The sequence below is a fragment of the Frieseomelitta varia genome, unplaced genomic scaffold, assembly GCF_011392965.1.
Source record: "Frieseomelitta varia isolate USP_RPSP 00005682 unplaced genomic scaffold, Fvar_1.2 scaffold_182, whole genome shotgun sequence".
Taxonomy (NCBI): domain Eukaryota; kingdom Metazoa; phylum Arthropoda; class Insecta; order Hymenoptera; family Apidae; genus Frieseomelitta; species Frieseomelitta varia.
This window is the reverse complement of record NW_025109550.1, coordinates 470,774-492,107: the sequence shown is the minus strand read 5'-3', so window position 1 is coordinate 492,107 and position 21,334 is coordinate 470,774. Positions and strand designations below refer to the sequence as shown.

The 21,334-nt window shown below is 26.2% G+C and overlaps 8 protein-coding genes across 17 annotated transcripts; 5 read left to right on the top strand and 3 right to left on the bottom strand.

Annotated features, from left to right (window-relative positions):
* The first annotated feature begins 1,566 nt into the window (after positions 1-1,566).
* Positions 1,567-21,157, top strand: LOC122538877 (kinesin-associated protein 3). Of its 5 annotated transcripts, none has more exons than XM_043673356.1 (17): positions 1,567-1,594; positions 17,060-17,107; positions 17,262-17,379; positions 17,450-17,615; positions 17,698-17,904; positions 17,980-18,116; positions 18,186-18,513; positions 18,584-18,762; positions 18,839-19,108; positions 19,232-19,450; positions 19,527-19,692; positions 19,774-19,899; positions 20,003-20,107; positions 20,221-20,306; positions 20,420-20,606; positions 20,677-20,767; positions 20,873-21,157. In XM_043673356.1, the coding sequence occupies exons 2-17, from the start codon at positions 17,082-17,084 to the stop codon at positions 21,024-21,026; spliced, it is 2,565 nt and encodes an 854-aa protein (XP_043529291.1). In that variant the 5' UTR covers positions 1,567-1,594; positions 17,060-17,081; the 3' UTR covers positions 21,027-21,157. The 5 variants fall into 5 exon arrangements, with proteins under 5 accessions (XP_043529291.1, XP_043529293.1, XP_043529294.1 ...); XM_043673357.1 differs by lacking the exon at positions 1,567-1,594 and having other exon boundaries at positions 16,838-17,107; positions 20,873-21,030; positions 21,125-21,157; XM_043673358.1 differs by lacking the exon at positions 1,567-1,594 and having other exon boundaries at positions 16,836-17,107; positions 17,450-17,609.
* LOC122538880 (TBC1 domain family member 14-like) lies at positions 2,789-5,553 on the bottom strand. Its single transcript, XM_043673365.1, has one exon. It carries the CDS (start codon positions 4,778-4,780, stop codon positions 2,918-2,920), a length of 1,863 nt encoding a protein of 620 aa, XP_043529300.1. The 5' UTR covers positions 4,781-5,553; the 3' UTR covers positions 2,789-2,917.
* On the top strand, positions 5,839-8,016 carry LOC122538882 (lipid droplet-regulating VLDL assembly factor AUP1-like). Of its 2 annotated transcripts, XM_043673370.1 has the most exons (4): positions 5,839-5,966; positions 6,037-6,133; positions 6,668-7,572; positions 7,667-8,016. In XM_043673370.1, the coding sequence occupies exons 2-4, from the start codon at positions 6,093-6,095 to the stop codon at positions 7,897-7,899; spliced, it is 1,179 nt and encodes a 392-aa protein (XP_043529305.1). In that variant the 5' UTR covers positions 5,839-5,966; positions 6,037-6,092; the 3' UTR covers positions 7,900-8,016. The 2 variants fall into 2 exon arrangements, with proteins under 2 accessions (XP_043529305.1, XP_043529304.1); XM_043673369.1 differs by having other exon boundaries at positions 5,883-6,133.
* LOC122538881 (3-sulfolactaldehyde dehydrogenase) lies at positions 8,553-10,525 on the bottom strand. 3 transcript variants are annotated; one of them, XM_043673368.1, is made up of 3 exons: positions 10,382-10,511; positions 9,264-10,115; positions 8,553-9,116 (listed from the first exon to the last, which is right to left on the bottom strand). In XM_043673368.1, the coding sequence occupies exons 1-3, from the start codon at positions 10,395-10,397 to the stop codon at positions 8,569-8,571; spliced, it is 1,416 nt and encodes a 471-aa protein (XP_043529303.1). In that variant the 5' UTR covers positions 10,398-10,511; the 3' UTR covers positions 8,553-8,568. The 3 variants fall into 3 exon arrangements, with proteins under 3 accessions (XP_043529303.1, XP_043529302.1, XP_043529301.1); XM_043673367.1 differs by having other exon boundaries at positions 8,553-10,107; positions 10,380-10,525; XM_043673366.1 differs by having other exon boundaries at positions 8,553-10,115.
* On the top strand, positions 10,540-11,984 carry LOC122538885 (peptidyl-prolyl cis-trans isomerase E). 2 transcript variants are annotated; one of them, XM_043673375.1, is made up of 4 exons: positions 10,540-10,719; positions 10,838-11,007; positions 11,206-11,565; positions 11,647-11,984. In XM_043673375.1, the coding sequence occupies exons 1-4, from the start codon at positions 10,686-10,688 to the stop codon at positions 11,962-11,964; spliced, it is 882 nt and encodes a 293-aa protein (XP_043529310.1). In that variant the 5' UTR covers positions 10,540-10,685; the 3' UTR covers positions 11,965-11,984. The 2 variants fall into 2 exon arrangements, with proteins under 2 accessions (XP_043529310.1, XP_043529311.1); XM_043673376.1 differs by lacking the exon at positions 10,540-10,719 and having other exon boundaries at positions 10,897-11,052.
* Positions 12,437-13,810, top strand: LOC122538886 (tropinone reductase-like 3). Its single transcript, XM_043673377.1, has 5 exons — positions 12,437-12,606; positions 12,811-12,988; positions 13,073-13,297; positions 13,381-13,515; positions 13,588-13,810. Exons 1-5 carry the CDS (start codon positions 12,494-12,496, stop codon positions 13,753-13,755), a joined length of 819 nt encoding a protein of 272 aa, XP_043529312.1. The 5' UTR covers positions 12,437-12,493; the 3' UTR covers positions 13,756-13,810.
* Positions 14,145-14,815, top strand: LOC122538888 (bublin coiled-coil protein). Its single transcript, XM_043673379.1, has 3 exons — positions 14,145-14,304; positions 14,471-14,654; positions 14,768-14,815. The coding sequence occupies exons 1-2, from the start codon at positions 14,196-14,198 to the stop codon at positions 14,635-14,637; spliced, it is 276 nt and encodes a 91-aa protein (XP_043529314.1). The 5' UTR covers positions 14,145-14,195; the 3' UTR covers positions 14,638-14,654; positions 14,768-14,815.
* LOC122538884 (pyrimidine-specific ribonucleoside hydrolase RihA-like) lies at positions 14,958-16,684 on the bottom strand. 2 transcript variants are annotated; one of them, XM_043673374.1, is made up of 5 exons: positions 16,509-16,684; positions 16,010-16,206; positions 15,648-15,939; positions 15,435-15,571; positions 14,958-15,340 (listed from the first exon to the last, which is right to left on the bottom strand). In XM_043673374.1, the coding sequence occupies exons 2-5, from the start codon at positions 16,199-16,201 to the stop codon at positions 14,993-14,995; spliced, it is 969 nt and encodes a 322-aa protein (XP_043529309.1). In that variant the 5' UTR covers positions 16,202-16,206; positions 16,509-16,684; the 3' UTR covers positions 14,958-14,992. The 2 variants fall into 2 exon arrangements, with proteins under 2 accessions (XP_043529309.1, XP_043529308.1); XM_043673373.1 differs by lacking the exon at positions 16,509-16,684 and having other exon boundaries at positions 16,010-16,273.
* Positions 21,158-21,334: the final 177 nt, after the last annotated feature.

Here is a 21,334-nt window from a genome sequence, read left to right as displayed (position 1 = left end):
ATAGCATTGATGATATTAAAGGAACAAAAATTTGAGAGAAACAGATCTTAAGTCATGATTTTCGGGAAAAGGTAGGTAAACATAATTATATATCATTCATGTATTTTAAAAAGACTATTTTTTTATCGATGAGCATCATAAATAGAATTTATCGATTATTACACGTAAATGTGGTTGGGTCCACGGTTGAGATGTGTTCCACTACATATATAAAAAGCAAATTACTGTAATATAATTATACTCATTTTCGTATAGTTTCATATTATTTTTTTATTCCCCAATCTGTGCTTATATTTATAATTGTATTTAATAATGTAAATATCTATTAGCGAACGCTAAACCGTTGAGTGATCAATTAATCTGAATAGTGGATGGAATAAGAGTATTGTCAATTAAAAATTAGAATATCACTGGTTTCTAAGAGATTTTTTATTTATATTTCATTTTCCACTATTCTGCGTATTCTGAGTTGTTCATTGAAATTTTCTTTTATAAAAAAAGATGAAAAAAAGCTGAAATCTATTCAGATAATATAATTTTATAATGTTTTATATTATCATCAGCTACCATATATTATCACTATATTATCGTTAGTTGTCACATATTTTGGATGTTATTACATATTTTCAGATAATTGTATAATGTTCATGATCTATCTAAAGCGTTAAGCCATGCTATAAGCAAAGTTATTGCAATGTGCTTGTATTTGGAAATGTCTATATAATGAAATATAATCATTTGTTTAACACTAACATTAGCTATATAATATTTTGCATTCTATTTTCAGTATATTATTAGTATTAGAATTCAAACAAAAAGTATAACACAAATAAAAAAATTATTTTATAAACAAAACATTATATAACAAGCACATACAATAAGCTTACAATAGCTAAGTTGTAAAAAAATATGTTTTTGAAATTCGTTTATGATGAAGCTTAATAATTAGAAAAATTATAAACTCTTAAGTTTGAATATATTCCTCTTACCATAAAGGTCACTTAAAATTTTGTATCATATAAGACTATGGCAAATAATATATTTACTAAAATAAATAAATATTCGAATTATTTAAGTTAATATTAATATTGCAACATTCTATTTACCATATTTTTTTGCTTCACAATAAAACTTAATTTTTGCTTCATCATTCATTTTTACATTTATAAATAAATAACATAATAAAACAATTCATATAATTACAATAATAAACAAAACAAAATTTTATGAATAAAATAATTCTAAATAGATATTACTGATCGTTATGATTAATTCTTGAAATATTATTCTTAAATAGATAAAATCTGTGATATAATTTTATGCCTGATATTATTTATATTCAGAGATTGTTCAATCCATCATATAGTTCATATCACTTCTAAAGTTAATGTTTATTCGTTACTATGTCAAAAATTCATTATTTATAATGAGTTAATTTGCTATTATTATGAAAGTATAGTGAAATTGAATCTCTTGATTCATATATGATGGACAATTGTCTTATATTGAGTATCATAAAGCTTAGAAAATGTATTAATATAATATCATATATCTAAAAAAAATCATATATCTGAAAAAAATATCTTAATTATTTATTTACTTTTCAACAGTTGTATTTGCACCAGTCAGTTTTTGAATTCAAGATAAATTAAAATTAACTGTATATTTTTTAAATATATATATATTATGTGGCACATAATTTTATTATTTATGTTATATTTATTAATGCATTTATTATTAATATAATAAGCATTCAGGCATTTTCAAATAATATTTTACTTATTTATAATAATATAAGAGTATGCAATATTTTGCTTGATCATGAGAAGTATATCAGAGTATTTTCTAAGATATATATTGCAGTTGAGATCTAGTATCTGAGATAGATACTTCAAAATATTCAAATTATAGTGCAATGATATATATCATAGCTAGGTCTGCCATTTGTCTGGATTTCTCCGGATTTATCCGATTTTTAGGTATTGCATTCGTATCAGATGCATTAGAAACAATCTAGATCCAAACGCAGTACAGTCCGAATGAGTGCAGTCCTGTGCATATTCATGGCAACGTGCAATATTGAAATTCTAATATTTAAAGCACAAAAAATGCTCAAAAGTGTCCGGATTTCAGGAGTAAATGTTCGAGTTGTTAGTGCGCTTTGTCCTATATTGTGATTCTGTGAAATGGCAGCCCTAATCATAGCATACTTTCATATATATATCACTATTTATAAATAATACGTAATAATGAAATAAGATAAAAGTATGAAATAGATATATGAATTTCGTTCTCTAATAAAATAAAAACATTGCAAATATAAAAAATAAGTTATGCTCAAACGTTAATAATTTTGTTTTTTTAAATTTCATTAAAGTACTTTAAAAATTATATATATTAATTCTTTGTTTTAAAATATAAAATATATATATACATACATATATATATATATATATATATTTATCAAATTTATGTCCAATTTTGTTAATATTTCATTTTTTTCTTTCTTTTCATTCATAGCAGAATACATTCATATGTTTTGTTTATTACACAATTAACTTATTAAAATATGTTTATAATTTTATGGGAAGCTCTTGCTTTCTTTATGTTTTAAATGGTATATTATTCAGTATTAATTCATGTAGTAAAATTTAATATAAAATCATCTTGAAATCAAATGATTCTTATTGTAAATAAATCTTTTTGAAAAAATATCCAATGTTTATTTAGAAAAGTAAAATGAATTATGTTCTGGAATTTTATTATATATATTTTTTTAATTTATATAAATAATATTTAAATTTCCAGCATAGAGAATATATTTTACTGATCACACTAACAAAAATAGTATTTGAGATTCATTCTTTTTTTTATAAATATGACTACCTTTCTATATTTTTCATTATAATTCACAAAATTATAATGAAGAAAATTGGACTAACATTTGTTGGAACGTTGTTGTTCCAACAGTAGTAGACATTTGACTAATACTGTTGAATAGAGCTTCTGCCTGTAAAGTTTCTGGCAATTTAGTAAGAAATTGTGCTCCATGTACAAAGTCCATCTTTAATAATTCTTCTTGATATAGGTGCAACACACCAAGTGCTGTTCTAAAGAGGAACTCATCCCCATCCCTAAGAAAAACATCCCAAATTCTACATGCAACATCCAGAGGCATTGCTTTAGCATATATAGTATATAACCAATCTAACAAATATAAATCTGGGCTAAGACCAGCCACTGTAAAATGAGAAAAAATTTTTGGTAACTTATGTGCCAGTGCACTAGAATATACCTTGTAATAAATATCCATTTGTTTCTGATTTAATGTAAAAGCAGCTCTGTGACAAGGATGATTTAATAAATTAGCAAAGCAGGTAAAGGCATCTGGAGGTTCCATGTTTAATGATAATACTGCACCCACAAAACTCATACCTTGTACGTAACCTACATCAGGTCTATAAACTGCATAGGCTGCTAAAATACCTTGAAGACTATTAGATAATGGTCCATTTTCTTGAAAGACACATAAAGTAGGAAAAGTACGAGATACATCTAATTTGATTGCAGCTAATGTTTCACTTATAGGACTTGATATTGCTCTATCCAAACATATATTGTAAAGATGTGTTGTTATGTTCAAGTTATTTGGAATTGCTAATTTCCACACTTTGCCACGGACACTAGGTGGAAGACCACGCCACCATAATTCACGTACTCTTTTTGTATTTTTAACACTTTCAAATTTAGGAAGAATATGTACATTCCAAGTATGAGAATCTTCTGCTAATCTTTCTTCTTCTTTAAGTTGCAATTCTCTTTGCTGTTTACGTTCCTTTTCTTCTTTTAATTCTCTTTTCCTTGCTGCTTCTAAAATAGCACTGTACTGTTTGCGATGACGTTCTTCTTCAACTGCATTCTTAGCTGGCAGATTAGCTGGTCTTGGCTGTTGAATTAAAGCTAAACTTCCTCCTACTTTATCTACATTTCTTGATGGACTGCTTGCAGGTGTGGACTGTTGAGAATCTTTGTTTTTCCATGAAAATACGTTTTTTGAAAAAATTGTATTCAGTCCCCAACGCTTAGATTTCTCAGTTCTTTCTGTAACTTGTTGATCATCACAACCCAGAAAACTTCCAGAAGGAGAGACTTCGCTAAGGGAAGACACTGTACTGCTACAAGAACGTGGTAGACTATTCCTAGGACTACTGTTTGCACTACCACCTTCCAGTCTTGTATATTTATCCTCATCAACCTTGAAATTATCATTTAAAGATTCTTCTTTATAATCACATGGAGAATCTAAATATTGAGATTTAGAATCCAATTGTGATTCATTGGATTCCTCTAAAGAATATATTTGCTTTGTAGTGGGATTATAAGCTAGAGACATACTTTCCAATGCATGATTTAAACTAGTCCCAGCAACTCCTACAGAAACTACATTACCAGCATCGTACCATTTATTCTCTCGAATATGGACACATAATGCCTTAGTTTTTACAGTAGGCATAGAAGATACATCACATGCCAAAGCTTCATTAATATTCACACTGTTGCAGGATATAGAACTTCCATTCAATGACACCAGCTGCTGTTTACCAATTTTTGGGACAATGTTATTTGCAATGTAACAGTTAGAATCTCGTCCAGCAACTTTCAGTACTTGATAATTGTTAGACATATTTCCATAACGAGACACAATACATGGAGATACATTTTGTGATGAGATAGAATGATGATTATTCCCATTCAAATGATTAGATACAGGACTCTTCATGATTGATGCCTGTTTTCTAACCTTATCGATGTATTGAATGTTTTCCCAATCGGAACAAGCCAATAAAAATTTTCATATACAATAACTGTAGATCTGTATGTATGCATATTTTTTTCATTACTTTTTAATAACGTTATATATATACATCGTTGATATTCGCAAGCATATCGGTGTTGCGATGAAATAACACCCACATATAAAATTTACTCCTTTTGACATAGTTCTTACATTATAGGAGTTTCTGTTAATAGGTGATGGTCTTTACTCTGTGAACTTTATTCTGTTATAAAATGTAAATTTGCACATTTATGTATTTTTAACAAACGAATTTTTCACAGTATGAAGAAACGCCTTTAATCTTCATACTCTTTCGGTTGAGTTCAATAGATTACAAAGGATTATAAAAGGGTAGATTTAATTTTTACACAAAGCCAGTAACACACGTAGTGTCTAAAGTCTACTATTAATGAATATTTAACATAATTATACTGTGATGCTGTGTTCGAAACTTAACACTGACTTTAAATCGACAAATATATATATACATTCAATACTACACGAAACAGACTGTATATTTCTTTGATCTATGTACACGGTAAACTAATATTTTATATTGTATATGTATAATGTTCTAGTTTGAATTAAAATATTCTAATTTTTTGATATAATAAAATATGAAGAAAATTTTTCTCGTGCGTGGTTACTGATCTTTACCACTACGCAGTGCGAAATCACGTGATTGCCTTATCATTTCCCATTGTTAAATTGATAATATACACACATACAATAATTTTTTTATTTTTACATATAAATGTGTAAATATTTGTATTATATTATTATTAATATATACTTTCATCATTTTATATAATATAAAACAAAAAAAGGCACTTTAGACTTAAAAATTTAATAAACAAACGTACAATAGTAAAGAACATACAATAATAACTCAATTCTACTAAATAAATTTTCATTTGCTATTTAGAACGCAATTAATGTTTATTTTGCGTAATTAGATCTAGACATAAGCAACGAAGATCAAACTAAAATAGAAACGATATATATGATTTTTGTAGTGGAAATAACACTTGATCTTAGTACGAAAATCCCTAGAACGTTTGTGTCAAAACAGCTGATTACAGTAACTCATGAAAACCAAAATTCATACTAATTGAAAAGCTGTTGAAAAGTAGGTTAAAAAAGGTCAAATATCAATTACGTTATTGTCAAATTTCAATAAAAGATTGTGATTATTTCAGTGATATACAATTGTCAAGTGTGAATTTTCCAACATAACAGATGTTTATTGTAAGAAATGTCACAAATTGATATCCAGGACTTATTTGATAAAAGCAGGTAAAGTAATCATTTGTAAACAATAAATTTATAACGCATTGTAAGTAATTTTTTAGATAGCAAGTATAATTTAATTTTTTATAGCGATATTGATATTAATATATGCTATTTTTTGTTGTTGTTATTAATGTACAAATCTTTTGTTATTAACATATGGATACTATATAAATATATGAAGTATTATTTAGATAATATTTTATAACTAAAATATGAAACCTACAATTACGTGATATTTCTACATATTTCTACATGATATTGACATTAAGTTATAATATATTTGAAAAACTCTTTATATATAATAGCAAGTGTTATATAAATAATTAAAAATATATTTTTATTATACATGATTTGTTATATATATTTGATTTATAATAACATAGATATAAAAAATTAATGACAATTAATCTAGAAAAAATAATTGTTAATTAAAATACTTTATATATTTTAAATATTAATTAATATTAACTTAATAAATATTGAATTCAGTGTTGGTATTAATAATTAATTTTAAATTAAATATATTATTTAATTTAGGTTTCCCAGTGGTTGGCGTCTTGCACCTATATTTTTATATACCCCATTGGGTCTTGCACTTGCACTAATACGATTGTTGATTGCTTTACAACTTTGGCTTATTGCAATATTATTACCTGATTGTAACACTCTTCGGAAATTTTTACATCATGGATTTAGTTTTGTTTTTGGTATATTGGCGAAGATATCTGAAGGTGAAGTCAGAGACAAGCAATCAAGAATTATAATTAGTAATAGTGTCTCTGTATTGGATCATTTTGCTTTGTATAAAGCTACACAAGCACTAAGTCCTACTATGTGGGAAGTACCTACTGCCATGAGCAATGCATTAGGATTACAAGTGATGGATATGAGTAACAAAGAAACTCTAATTGCCAGTATGAAACAATTTCTTTCTACAACAAATTGTAATGTTGCAATACAACCTGAATTTGGCATAACCAATAGTCGTGTAGCCTTATTAAAGTTCAATTCTTGGCCATTTACCATAGAAGCATCTGTTCAACCAGTTACAATTAAAGCATGGAGGCCAGAATTTATATCCATTCATCTTACCTCATTGGCATCTAGACGATGGATAGATGTTTTTTGGTTCATGTTTGTCCCTTATACAGTCTTCACAATTAAGTACCTGAAAATCAAACAAAATCCAGATTGTGAAGTACTAGTACGGGAAGTAGAAAAGGACATAGCAACTAGTCTTGGACTTCAAACAAGTTCTCATACTGTATTAGATAAAAAAGAACTTGAAAAACGCTATATTATGGAAAGAACGCAAAATAGAAGATTTGATAGAAATTCTCCAACTTCGCAAGTTATTCATAATATTGAAATACAGAGGATGGTTCGACAAGTCAGTGAAGTGCTTCCATTAGTCCCTCATAATGTGATTTTGAGAGATCTTTGTATGTTAAACAAATAACTACTATTAATTTTCACACATTATATTTATTATTTCCTTTTTTTCTTTAAATTTCTAATTTATTATATTTATTTCAGTAAAAACACGCAATGTTGATATAACAATTGCCAATATATTGGATGGCATAGTTACTTATACTCCAGATTCATCTCAAACTGTTACACGATCAGCATCATTAAATCAATTACAAAAAAGTACAGTTAAGGACAGCAGTAATGTAGGATCTTCCTCCTTTCAAGAAAGAAAAATTAAAATGATAAGGGAAGCTAGGGAAAGGTATATTCAAAAACATGGACTTAAAAATTGCTGACATTCTCATCACAGTTTTACTCTGGTTATTGTATCTTTATTAATTACAAATATTTAACGTTTTACCGTATGTGTATTTACTATTACATATTGTGAATACAACTTTATTTCAAAAATATGATGGTATATTTTTACAATTTCTTATCCTTTTACATAAATATTATATTATTATTACGGAAAATATATTTTGGAAGACAATCAATCAGTTCATGTTTTTCAAATTGCAAATAAAATGAAAATTTCATTTATATATTAGTTATGTATAAAAATGATCATTATTTTTATTTATAAATTTTTTATTCTAAATGTATGGCACAAAAATTAATAAAATATTAAAAAAATATATAAAAATGCACTATATTTATATTTTACTACTTATTCGTAATATTAATATACTTATGAACTATTGGAAGACGTTCAATTTCATAAATAGTACATTAATCCTAAACTATCATCTTATGATAGATTGATAAAAAATATTTAAAATATCGACCTATTTTTATTAAAAAATATATTATTAACTGAGCATTTTTTAACTTAAATAAAGTTAATTTCATTCAAGTAAATATTATTAAAATCAAATGATAAACAAATTCAATGATTAAATTAATTTGTAGGATCTCCTTTTAACATTATTATACTAAAAAATTCAAATTGCTTGATAAAATATTCAATAATACTTAAGATTTCCAAGACATACATATTTTATCTCAAGAAAATCCTCAACACCATGTCTAGAACCCTCTCTTCCTAAACCTGATTCTTTTACACCTCCAAAAGCAGCTTCTGCAGTAGAGATTATCCCTTCATTTACACCAACCATTCCAACTTCCAATTGTTTTGCTACCCTAAATATTTGCGATATATCTTGAGAGTAAAAATATCCAGCTAATCCAACAGGTGTATTATTAGAATTTTCTATAACTTCATTTTCGGTTTCAAATTTATGAATAACAGCTATTGGGCCAAAAATTTCCTTGTTATATATTTGCATTTCTTTAGTAACATCAGTTATAAGTGTGGGAGCATAAAATAGTGGCCCTAATTCAGGCAATGGTGTACCACCACAATGCACTTTTGCTCCTTTTTTTACAGCATCAGTAATTAATGCATGTATCATATTTAACTGACTTTCTTTAATGAGAGGCCCATGTGTAACCTCTTTCTTACTACCATCACCCATTTTAATATCACTTTGAATTTTTGATAAAAACATTTCTATAAATTGATCAAATTTACTACTATGTACAAAGAATCTATTTGCAGAAACACATGTCTGACCACAATTACGAAATTTACTTAACATAGCACCTTGTACAGCTATATCTAAATTTGCAGAATCAAAAACAATAAATGATGCATTACCTCCCAACTCAAGACAAAGTCGCTTTATAGTTGAAGCACTTTGTTTATACAAAATTTTCCCCACAGCTGTTGAACCGGTGAATGATAAAACTTTTACATCAGGATTTTCACATAATTCCCTACCAACATTAGGAGAATTCTTTAAACTTGTTGTAATTACATTTACTGTTCCATGAGGGAAACCTGCTTTTTCTGCAAGATCAGCTAGTGCCAGAGCAGTAAGGGGTGTTTCTTCTGATGGTTTAATTACACATGTACACCCAGCAGCCAAAGCTGCAGCTGCTTTACGTGTTATCATAGCATGTGGAAAATTCCATGGTGTAATTAAAGCAGCAACACCTATAGGTTCTTTATATAGCAGAAGTTTTCTATTAGATATTGGTGTTTGCAATATTGTTCCTTCAATTCTTCTAGCTTCTTCCGAAAACCACTCAACAAATGAATTTCCATATTTGATCTCAGCTTTGGATTCTGCAATAGATTTTCCATTTTCTTTAGTTAAAATTTCTGCTAATTCCTCTGTATGTTCTACCATTAAATTATACCAATTTCTAAGTAAATCACTTCGTTCCTTTGCTGTTGTTTTACTAAATGATTTGAAAACTTCAGATGCTGCATTAATTGCTAATCTTGTGTCTTTTACATCCATGTCAGGTACATTTTTAATAACAGATTGATCAACTGGATTATAAACAGGAAATGTCTCATTTTTTTCTCCTCCTACCCACTTTCCATTGATATATGCTTGATCTCTTAAAAGATGCAGTGATCGATTTAATAAAGTAGTATAATATGAAATATTTCTTTGTAACATGTGCATATTAAGGAAAGTTGGATATATAATCTGTAACCAATTAATTCATGAAAGGTTATGAAATTATAAAATACATTAAATTCATATTATTTTTAAATAAAATCATGATTTTAATTATGGAAAAACTGGAATAGAAAAACTGATTATAAAAATTGTGGTTATAAAAATCATTCTTAAACATTATGATTAAATTAACATTGAACAAATATAATTATATAGTGATGTTATTCAATGATGATGTTCAATTATTCATAATTTACATATAAATATGTTAGTGTGGGAACTGTCAAACTGACACTTACCTTTGAATAAAAGAACATCAAAGAAAGGCAACTTGTGTGTTTAATGCAATGTCTTATTGCAAACGGTTATTTTCAAGCAAGTGTTATAAATTCGTCTTATCAGCTTTATCGCAATTGACCTTATATAACTTGTCACTACTTTACTGTGATTAAGCCTATACATGTATTCCAGTTTATTCTTTGACTTTGTGGTAGTGTGTGTAATCGGCGCGCCGGCGTCTTTCGGTCAATAAAAATATTATCTGATTTAAATGTTTATTATAATATCATACTTGATAAAACAGAAAGTATACAAGAATTTGCGTTATGAGTACAAATACAAAAAGAACTATTTACGTGGGTAGGTAGATATTCGTTTTTATTATATTTAACTATGCATAATCATAACGACAATATAACCTATTTTTAATATAATTTATACAGTTTTAATATACTTTTGATACTATTTTCGAATTTAGGAGGCTTAGCCGAAGAAGTTGATGAAAAAGTACTGCACGCAGCATTTATACCTTTTGGGGAAATTGTTGATGTACAAATACCATTAGATTATGAATCAGAAAAGCATAGAGGATTTGCTTTCATTGAATTTGAAAGTGCAGAAGATGCAGCAGCAGCAATTGATAATATGGTATATATATATATAGATATATATATATAAAACAATATTATCTGCGTGAGTTAATTAACAAAAATAATATATATTATATCTATTATAATAGAATACATTAGTATAAAAAGTTAATTCCACTTATCTAATCATTATAATATTGATTCTTTTAAAATCATTTAATCCACAAATTTATCAAACTTTATCTTGGATAAATAGAATGATTCTGAACTGTTTGGACGAACAATCAGAGTAAACATTGCAAAACCACAAAAAATAAAAGAAGGTTCATCAAAACCTGTTTGGGCTGATGATATGTGGCTACAAGAGCATGCAGGTGAAACACTTAAAAATGATGATAATTCAAAATCAGGTGATACAGTACAACCGAAAAAAGGAAAACAAAATCCTCAAGTATATTTTGATATCAGTATTGGAAAACAAGAAGTGGGTAGAATTATTATGATGCTAAGAGCTGATATTGTACCAAAAACTGCTGAAAATTTCCGTGCTCTTTGTACCCATGAAAAAGGATATGGTTATCAAGGAAGTACTTTTCATAGAATTATTCCAGAATTTGTATCCTTTGTTTATTACAAAATCAGAATCTCTTTTGTATAGCAAGTAACATTAAATAAATACTTACATGTACAAACATAGATGTGTCAAGGAGGAGATTTCACAAATCATAATGGAACTGGAGGAAAATCAATTTATGGAAATAAATTTGATGATGAGAACTTTGAGTTGAAACATACAGGACCAGGTACATTGTCAATGGCAAATTCTGGGCCAAATACAAATGGATCGCAATTTTTCATCTGTACAGCACGTACAGATTGGTTGGATGGAAAACATGTAGTATTTGGACATGTTCTTAGTGGTTTAGATGTTTTAAAAAAAATGGAAAAGTGTGGTGCAAAATCAGGCACTCCTACTCAAAAAGTTGTTATAACAGCTTGTGGAGAATTGACTTAAATAAATCTTCTTTAGTAATTCATAACATTTGCAAATTTTATATCAAACTTAATAAATAAATTTATTAAAAAATGATTTAAAATACTATATCCCTAACGTTTATTTATTTAGAGATCTTTTCTTCAAAATAGTGTACAATAATGTAATTTAAATGCTATAAAATTTTTTCAATCGTGAATTATAAAAAGCTTTTTGGAAAAATCTAACGATTCGCTATACTTGTTTTTTTTCTTATCTTACCTATCTTTTTTTAAGTTTACTGTTTTTTTATTTTAACTAGATCGAAGTTAGCTTATTTTACATTTTTATATATTTATATATAATTATACATTATTATATATTTTATTATTCATGTATTCATTAATTTCATAGTAAAAAAGTAATTAAATCGATATAATGACATTGACATACAGTTAAAATGATAAAAATATGCACTGTCATACTGATTAATAAAAGAACAAAGTACTACTAATACAAAATATATATATGGTATATAGTCGCGGTATATGGTGTTTAGTCGCGTGTCATTATGTTACGTTCTTCGATAGGTAAAACCATGCACCAAGTAACACGCAGTTTATCGACAATAAAATGCAAACGATTGGAAGGAAAAGTAGCAATTGTTACAGCATCTACAGAAGGGTAAAATATTTTCATTTCGTAATTACGATATTTTTATATAAATTATAACCCTAATTTTTTACGTTAACCAATATGAATATAAAGAATGTATACAACTTTACATTTATTATTATGTACGAAATGTATAAAACTAGCTTTTATTTATTAGTTATTTTTACTCATTTTATCTGGAGCAAACCTATAATAAAATGTAATTTGTTATAGTATTGGTTTTGGAATAGCAAAACGTTTAGGTGAAGAAGGTGCTAAAGTCATGATTAGCAGCCGTAAAGAAACAAACGTAAAAAAAGCTCTAGAACAACTTAAATCTAAAGGTTTAAATGTTTGTGGTACTATATGTAATGTTGGCAAAAGTGAAGATAGAAAGAATCTTCTTGAAAAAGTAAATTTGTTATTTGTTTATAAATGTTAACATCTTAAAATATACATATCTAAGAGTATAATTTATTAATTTATTTTATTTTAGACTAAACAAGAATTTGGTGGTTTAGACATTCTTGTATCAAATGCTGGCATAAATCCAGCAGCAACTACATTTTTTGAAACTTCAGAAGAAGTATGGGATAAAATTTTTGATATTAATGTTAAAAGTACATTTCTTTTAATACAAGAATCTTTACCACTTTTAAGAAAGAGTAAATCTCCATCAATAATTATTATATCTTCAATAGCAGGATATATGTCATTTCCTGTAAGTTATTCTATTTAAAATATGTATTTTATCTTATAATAGATAATATGTTTGTATAATTCATATGAGAATTAATATTGCAGTTCTTAGGTGCATATTGTGTTAGTAAAACAGCATTATTAGGATTAAATCAAGTAGCTGCTGAAACTCTTGCACCTGAAGGAATTCGTGTTAATTGCATTGGACCTGGTATTATAAAGACTAAACTTTCGAAAATGGTAATGTATTTTTATATTTTTTTGTTACTGTCTTACTATATCATTAATAATATATAATAACATTTTAAATAGCTTTATGAAGGTGAAATAGCAGATACAATGTTATCAACAATACCAATGCAAAGATTTGGTGAACCAGATGACATAGCAAAAGTTGCTGCATTTTTAGCAAGTGACGATGCTTCATATATAACTGGTGAAACTATTGTTGCTACTGGTGGAATACGAAGCAGACTTTAAATATTGCTTATAAAACGACTTGAATGATTAAAATTTTTATTAAATATTCCATGTATTTTAGTAGTTTTTTTTCTTTATTAAAATATTTGTAATTTTTTTGTCATTTTTCAAATAATTACATATATGTTATGTCTCTAAAAAAAGCATATATATATATATATATATATATATATATAGTGATTTAACAATTTATTTTCCAAAATAGGTTAGGTTTTAGGGTACATTCACAATGTATAAAAAAAATTTGATGTTTTTTTATATTTTATATTTATACACTTTGCATTAATAAATAACAGTTATATCATAAGAACAAGATTATGTCAAATTTATTCATTTCAAATTATAATTTTGCTAATTTTAATATTTATTTATTACTATACGTATAATCAGAATTCTATTTACATATATATCGTATCGAATGATAATGGTAGTTAAAGGTAATGGCAGATGAAAATATGGTTCAGAACGCAGTACAGCCAAAAGAGAATCACGAAGGTGATGAAAATGGATGGGAAAATGAAGAAGAGGAAGCAACTTGCAATGACGCTGGTAAATAATAATTCTATATAAAAATATACAAGATAAAAAATGCTACCTCGGTTTATTAAATATTCTATATGCATAATTTCTTTTCATATATTTTTAATAAAATTCTACATGCAAAATATACGTATTCTACATACAAATTGTACATATTTTAATTTTATAATTTTAGAATTCGAAGCTATAAATGCCCAACTAGATCAGCTTAATTCGGTTTTGGATAACCTCGAACAAAAAAACGATGATATTCGTACAGAATTGATTCAGCTATTACAATCAAATCGAGAAGCAAGAAAACAATTTCAAGAATTCCAAGATTCCGTAAAATCGGATTTATAATATTTTATTTGAAGAAGGTATATAATTTATGCTTTGATAATATGTATTTATAATCTATTAATAATTTAAAGTATTAAGTAATTTTTACAATATTTTACATTACAATCAAGTTATTTTTTTATTATTTCAGATAATTATATATTGTAAATATATTGAATAATAAAACAGTATAACATTACATTTGTACTGTTTTACAGTATAATGCGACTCATTTAAACATTTAAAAATAAGGAACATTCCTATTAAAATTGAATAATGTATAAACTTGTGTTTTTATAAAAAGATAATGCAGGTATAAGAAACATACATATATACAAATATTATTCATGTACATACGAATATAATTTTAACTTTATTATATATTTATTGTATTATTATCTAAATTGTTGACTGAAAATATTAAAAGCTCTTTAAAAATTTCTGAATCAAAATCTTGAATTAGGAGTACATTAGGTTCATTTGATAATAAATGATCAAGTACAACTTGACCTCGTGTTCTATTGCCATTTAATTCAACATCAGCATGATATGAGACTACATTTTGAGCAATCTCTGGCCTTAATAATATTCCAGCTAAAATTGCATCACACATAATATAAGTAGGAAATTGTTTTTTTCTTTTCTTCTGACATGCATATTCAATATCATTCATAAGCTGAATACAAGGTTTATCCATTTGACCTAATATGTCTCTCCGCCATTCCTAAAAAGTATTAAATTATGTTTAAAAAAATATTAAATTGTGTTAAAAATTTATCATATCATGATTACACCAATATTTAAATCAATATACAAACATGTGAAATACGGGACTTTAAACATGTTTCCCATGGTAATAGCCACAAACGTTTTTTATTATTATTTAATACTATATGTACACTTTCAGGATCCATGTAAAAATTAAATTCTGCTTGAGGTGTAATATTTCCTTGTGCTAATGTAAATAATGAAGATGAATAAAAATATGAAAAAAATGATTAATAAGTGGAAATAAAAGGAATAAATATTACCTGTTGTATTTCCTCCCATAATGTAAAATTGTTTTACATTATCCATAAATTTAGGGTACATTTTTACTACCAATGCTATGTTTGTTAATGGTCCCATACATAAAACATTCACTTCATTGGGACATTCTGACACAATTTTATTTAAAGCATATACAGCATGTTCTTGTTCTAATTTACTTGTATCTATTTTTGTATCATATACATCACCAAATCCGTCATTACCATGATAGTAATCTTGAACTGCATTTTTAATGCAAAGTAAAGGTGCGTATGCTCCTTGGAAAACTGGTATCTAAAAAAAATGAGATAGTTAATATATATCCATTAGAAACATATATAATATTTAAGAAATTAGAACTTACATCTGTTGCCTTGCAAACATCTAAAGTTCTAAATACATTTTTTACTACATTGTCTACACTTGTATTGCCATTAACACAAGTAATTGCTTTAATTTCAATTTTCTTCTGTTTATGAGCAGCAATCAATATTATTAATGCTAGTGCATCATCTATACCAGCATCACAATCAATAACAACTTTGGTTCCTGTCATTTTAACTTAAAAATGTTTTACTATTTATTTTATGATATGATAGCTTTATTTTATATTATACTGGCTCTTTTACTTATTAAAACTGAAGTTTGAATTTAATTATTATATTTATTTTATCAATATCTGTTTTGTAATTTATACAAAAAGATGAATTATTTTTAGTTATATAACAACTCTATAATATTAGTAATGATACACATTTTAATTATATAGCAGATTCGGCGTTTGCTTTTCATAAATAACGAAAAATATAAAATGAAATTAATAGAGATAATTTAATATTTGCGGTAATATTTATCGTTTATACTTCTAATTACCAAGATGCTGAATATTTTAATTTCTTATTGTAGATATTTGTAACGGACATAAATTATAATCTCATTAAGTACTCCAAGTTTAAAATGTGATTAAGTGTAACTACAGATGTATTTACAGCTACATATACTGACATGTGTAGTCATGTATGAGATATATTTCTTAATACGTGACATAGAAGTAGCACTATACGAGTAAGTAAATTTTATAAATATTATTATATTATAAGTAAATTTTATAAATATAAATCTGGACACTATATTGCATTGTCCGTTGAATTATATTAATAAAATATTAACAATTGTATTTCACACATCTAAAATCATTATCTTATCTACTGCTAACTAGAGTTTGAATTTCAAAAATAGTACACTAAGTTACAATAGATGGCGTTATTTTGGACTAAAAAGATATAATCGAAATAAAACAGGGCGACAAAGAAGCTAAATGGTAGTTATATACGTTGACTTTTTCATGAAAATGAAATAATAACTAAAAAATTGACAAGATTATACCATAATATATACCATAGTTTTATGTTTAAAATTGCAAATAAGGCATTAAAATGGACGAGGCAAAGTTTTTAAAACGGTAAGCAGCCTTCTCACATCACTATACTATTAATTATATATTATACAATTGTTACACAAATTTGAGAAGTACACATATTTTATATTTAATATTTTATATCTCTTTAAAATCGTATATAGATTGTAACAATATTAAATGCGTTTTAAAAATTTAGAAAAGTAAGGTCTGGAACTTTGGATGTACATCCAACAGAAAAAGCTTTAGTAGTAAATTATGATGTTGAGGCATTAATTTTGGGTGAATTAGGAGATCCTATGTTGGGAGATCGTAAAGTAAGTTTTAAATAATTTACTTCTATTAATTGGAATAATTATGTGATTAATTAATTAAATTTATTTATAGGAGTGTCAGAAAATAATTCGTCTAAAAAGTTTAAATGCAGACACAAATGTATCACTTTTAGCTAAAGAAGTCATTGAAAAATGTTCTTTGATACATGAATCAAAGCTTCGTGAAGTAGAACAATTGATTTATTATCTTCAAAATCGTAAAACAAATGACAGTATGAGTAAGATTTTATATGCATCAAAAATTATCTTTGACAATATAGTATTATTTACTTCTTTCATTGCGTATCCATTTTATTATAGACAGTGATAACAATTCTCAACCTTCAAGACCTGCATCATCAAATTCGATATCTACAGATAATAGTGAAACAGAACGTGCTGTCATTAGCAATGTTGATAATTATATTGAATTGTTATATGAAGAAATACCAGGAAAAATCAAAGGTTCATCATTAATTTTACAGTTAGCAAGAGTACCTGATAATCTTCATGAATTAACAAAAAATGGTATTGGATATTTAACAATTGTTTACTTATTCTTCTTCTTCTTTCATTATAAATAATTAATATTATATTTTTTAGAATCTTTATTAAGTGCTTTAGCCAGAGTTCTAAGAGAAGATTGGAGGAGAAGTATAGAATTATCTGCAAATATCGTGTATATTTTCTTCTGCTTTTCAACATATAGTCAGTTTCACAATATTGTACTTGAATACAGAGTAAGTATTATAAAACTAAATTAGAATGAAAAAAGATAAAAAAGTATTCAACAAATTATTCATATTTAGATTGGATCTTTGTGTATGGATATAATTGACTTCGAATTACATCGATATGACCAATGGAAAGAGGATATGGAAAAACGTAGGCGTCATTTTGAAAATACTACAGGATTGACATTTTTTTCTACTGGAAACGATAATTGTGACAAGAAAACAAAAATCGTGGATGATATTTGGAATACAGATGGCCCTTTAGATTATGAAATTAAAAAACGATCTAATGAAGTAACTGTTACTGTAACTGAAAACGATATCAAAAAATTAAAAGAAGAACTCGAAAAAAATCGTAAAAAATTCAAAAGTTTAATAAAGAAACAAGAACAATTATTACGAGGTTGGTACATAAATTCATATTTTGCTAATATCAATAAACTTCAAATATTATATAAAAATTCATTTTATAGTTGCATTTTATTTGTTATTAAATATTGCCGAAAATATGGAAGTTGAAAGAAAAATGCGCAAAAAGAATGTAATTGGTATGCTTATTAAAACTTTAGATAGGACAAATATGGACTTGTTGATCCTTGTCATTGCATTTTTAAAAAAGTTATCCATATTTCGCGAGAATAAGGATCTCATGGTAAAGTTTCAAATGTGAAATTTACATAATAGTAATATGTATTTATTTATTTATAGTTTTATTTATTATTTTTTAGGCTGAAGAAAATATTATTGAAAAGATTCCAAGGCTCCTTCAAAGTAATAACGCAGATCTTGTTCTAAGTACTTTAAAATTATTATTTAATCTTTCCTTTGATGCAAAGCTTAGAGCAAAAATGATAAGAGTAGGTTTATTACCAAAGTTAATTAAACTACTTGGGCAAAGTGACATTCAAAATAAAACCACAATTTTGGGCTTATTATATCATGCTAGTATGGATGATAAAGTAAAAGCTATGTTTATAAATACTGAATGTATCCAAATGGTAAGTAAGAAAGTAATATTTGTAACTATAAATAATATTCACAAGTCATATGAAAAATGTCAGAATGTTAAAAAATGTTATACTATATATATATATATATATATGTGTGTGTGTGTGTTTAAGATCATAAATATGATTCTAAATACTGAAGATGATCAACCAAAATTAGAATTAATTGCACTTGGTATAAATCTGGCAATTAACGGTAAAAACGCGCAACTTATGGTAGAAAATAATCGTTTGCAAGGTCTCATAAAAAAAGCTTTTCGAACTCAAGATCCTTTAATTATGAAAATGATTCGAAATATTTCTCAACATAATTCAACAAAAGAAAATTTTGTTGTAAGTAATTAACTGCGTAGTATGAAATAATTACTTTTGATAGAAATATTAAAAAATTACTTTTAATCATTATTAGGAATTTGTGGGTGATTTTGCTATGGCCTTAAATCAATCAGATTCTCAAGATTTTGTACTTGAAGTTATAGGTGTGTTAGGAAATTTGGAATTACCCGATTTGGATTATTCACAAATACTTCATCGATGTGATTTGATACCATGGATACGCAATAATCTTGTTCCAGGTTCCAAATTTATATTAAAATAAACATCAATTTTTTAAATATTTTTATATTTTATTTATACACATTTTTAATTTTATTTAGGTAAAGCTCCAGATGATTTAGTACTTGAAATTGTAATATTTTTGGGCACTGCTGCATTCGATGAAGATTGTGCACGTTTACTATGCAAAGCTGATATATTGCTTTCTCTTATTGAACTTCTTAAAGGTTTGTATATTAGATATACATACATACATACATACATACATACATACATACGTACGTACATACATACATATATATGTTTTTTTAATAAAAAAAAAACTTACAGCAAAACAAGAAGATGATGAAATGGTTTTACAAATAATTTACGTTTTCTATCAAATATCTAAACATGATTCAACAAGAGATTATTTGATACGCGAGACTGGTAATGGTAATAATCAAATTTTCTGCTTTATCGTCAAAACATAATATTGTGATAAAATTTACAAGGAAAATAAAAAATTTGACATGTTTTTATTAATGAAATATTTTTGTTATTAACAGAAGCACCTGGATATTTAATAGATCTTATGCATGATAAAAATCCAGCAATTAGAAAAGTTTGTGATGCCTGTTTAGATGTTATTGCTGTAAGTACATTTTTAAAATTTTCCATGTAAAGTATTGTATTAGAGGCTGATGCAATTTTAAAAATAAAATTTTAAAAAAGACAAATAAATAAATTAGTATCTTGAAATTTTAGATGTGTGATAAAAATTGGGCAGCTCGTATAAAAGTAGAAAAGTTCAGATCGCATAATCAACAATGGTTGGAAATGGTAGAGTCTATAACAAATGATACCAGCAGTCACTTATTACCAGAAGAAGACGATAGCCTTTCTCCATTTATGAATGGTGACCTTTTAAAGCATACAATGCTCTTTCCTTCAGGTAAATAATATTTATATATATATTATTTTATTAAATAAAATATTAAATAACAATATTAAACCTTTAACAGGTAACGTAGCATCATTTAATATGGATGACCGATTTTCAATTATGAAAAATTCATCAGAATCATCTGAAAATCAAAGTCGTCCAGTTAGTAGGTAAGCTTCATATATAAATCTTTTTTATATATATTTATTTATATATATATAATGTATATAAATAGGTATAATAATATATATTTATTTTTGATACTCATATTTTAGGTATAAAGATTTTGATGAATTAGGTGAACTTATGGCACGTTCTAAATCTCGTATGTCCGTTGGACGATCTGGTGTGGATTCTGGTGTGGACGATCTTTATTATAATTCTAAAGTTAAATTTCCTGAATCAGACAGTTCTCACGTATTAATATAAAAAGTATTCAATTATAAAGAATTATAGCTACATAACTTAATAGTCATCTTGTTGATACAATTTGTTAGCTTTTTATTGTCTTTTTATTTTAAGTATTATATTATATATGATTGAAGCGCAAAATTAACGTCTATAGCAACTTTTATAGTTTATTATATATATATTTATTTATTTATTACATATATATATTTAGTCACAGAAGAATCTTAAGAAATTTTAAAAAATTATGTATGTGGTAAATTATTTTGATCTCATAATGTAGTATATTTTATTTTTTTATAAATTAATTTATAAAAAAAGTATTTAGT

Bases quoted from the DNA above. Each gene is read 5' to 3' on its own strand.
- LOC122538880 (XM_043673365.1), bottom strand. From the start codon at position 4,780: ATGAAGAGTCCTGTATCTAATCATTTGAATGGGAATAATCATCATTCT.
- LOC122538882 (XM_043673370.1), top strand. From the start codon at position 6,093: ATGTCACAAATTGATATCCAGGACTTATTTGATAAAAGCAG. The intron at 6,134-6,667 runs GTAAAGTAATCA...TATTTAATTTAG, and splicing joins GACTTATTTGATAAAAGCAG to GTTTCCCAGTGGTTGGCGTC. The intron at 7,573-7,666 runs GTATGTTAAACA...TATTTATTTCAG, and splicing joins TGTGATTTTGAGAGATCTTT to TAAAAACACGCAATGTTGAT.
- LOC122538885 (XM_043673375.1), top strand. From the start codon at position 10,686: ATGAGTACAAATACAAAAAGAACTATTTACGTGG. The intron at 10,720-10,837 runs GTAGGTAGATAT...TTTCGAATTTAG, and splicing joins AAAAAGAACTATTTACGTGG to GAGGCTTAGCCGAAGAAGTT. The intron at 11,566-11,646 runs GTATCCTTTGTT...GTACAAACATAG, and splicing joins ATAGAATTATTCCAGAATTT to ATGTGTCAAGGAGGAGATTT.
- LOC122538886 (XM_043673377.1), top strand. From the start codon at position 12,494: ATGTTACGTTCTTCGATAGGTAAAACCATGCACCAAGTAACACGCAGT. The intron at 12,989-13,072 runs GTAAATTTGTTA...ATTTTATTTTAG, and splicing joins GAAAGAATCTTCTTGAAAAA to ACTAAACAAGAATTTGGTGG. The intron at 13,298-13,380 runs GTAAGTTATTCT...TTAATATTGCAG, and splicing joins CAGGATATATGTCATTTCCT to TTCTTAGGTGCATATTGTGT.
- LOC122538888 (XM_043673379.1), top strand. From the start codon at position 14,196: ATGGCAGATGAAAATATGGTTCAGAACGCAGTACAGCCAAAAGAGAAT. The intron at 14,305-14,470 runs GTAAATAATAAT...TTATAATTTTAG, and splicing joins AGCAACTTGCAATGACGCTG to AATTCGAAGCTATAAATGCC.
- LOC122538884 (XM_043673374.1), bottom strand. From the start codon at position 16,201: ATGACAGGAACCAAAGTTGTTATTGATTGTGATGCTGGTATAGATGAT. The intron at 15,572-15,647 runs GTAATATTTATT...TATTTACATTAG, and splicing joins TATGGGAGGAAATACAACAG to CACAAGGAAATATTACACCT. The intron at 15,341-15,434 runs GTTTGTATATTG...AATACTTTTTAG, and splicing joins TAAAGTCCCGTATTTCACAT to GAATGGCGGAGAGACATATT.
- LOC122538877 (XM_043673356.1), top strand. From the start codon at position 17,082: ATGGACGAGGCAAAGTTTTTAAAACG. The intron at 19,451-19,526 runs GTAAGTAATTAA...AATCATTATTAG, and splicing joins CAACAAAAGAAAATTTTGTT to GAATTTGTGGGTGATTTTGC. The intron at 20,108-20,220 runs GTAATAATCAAA...TGTTATTAACAG, and splicing joins GATACGCGAGACTGGTAATG to AAGCACCTGGATATTTAATA.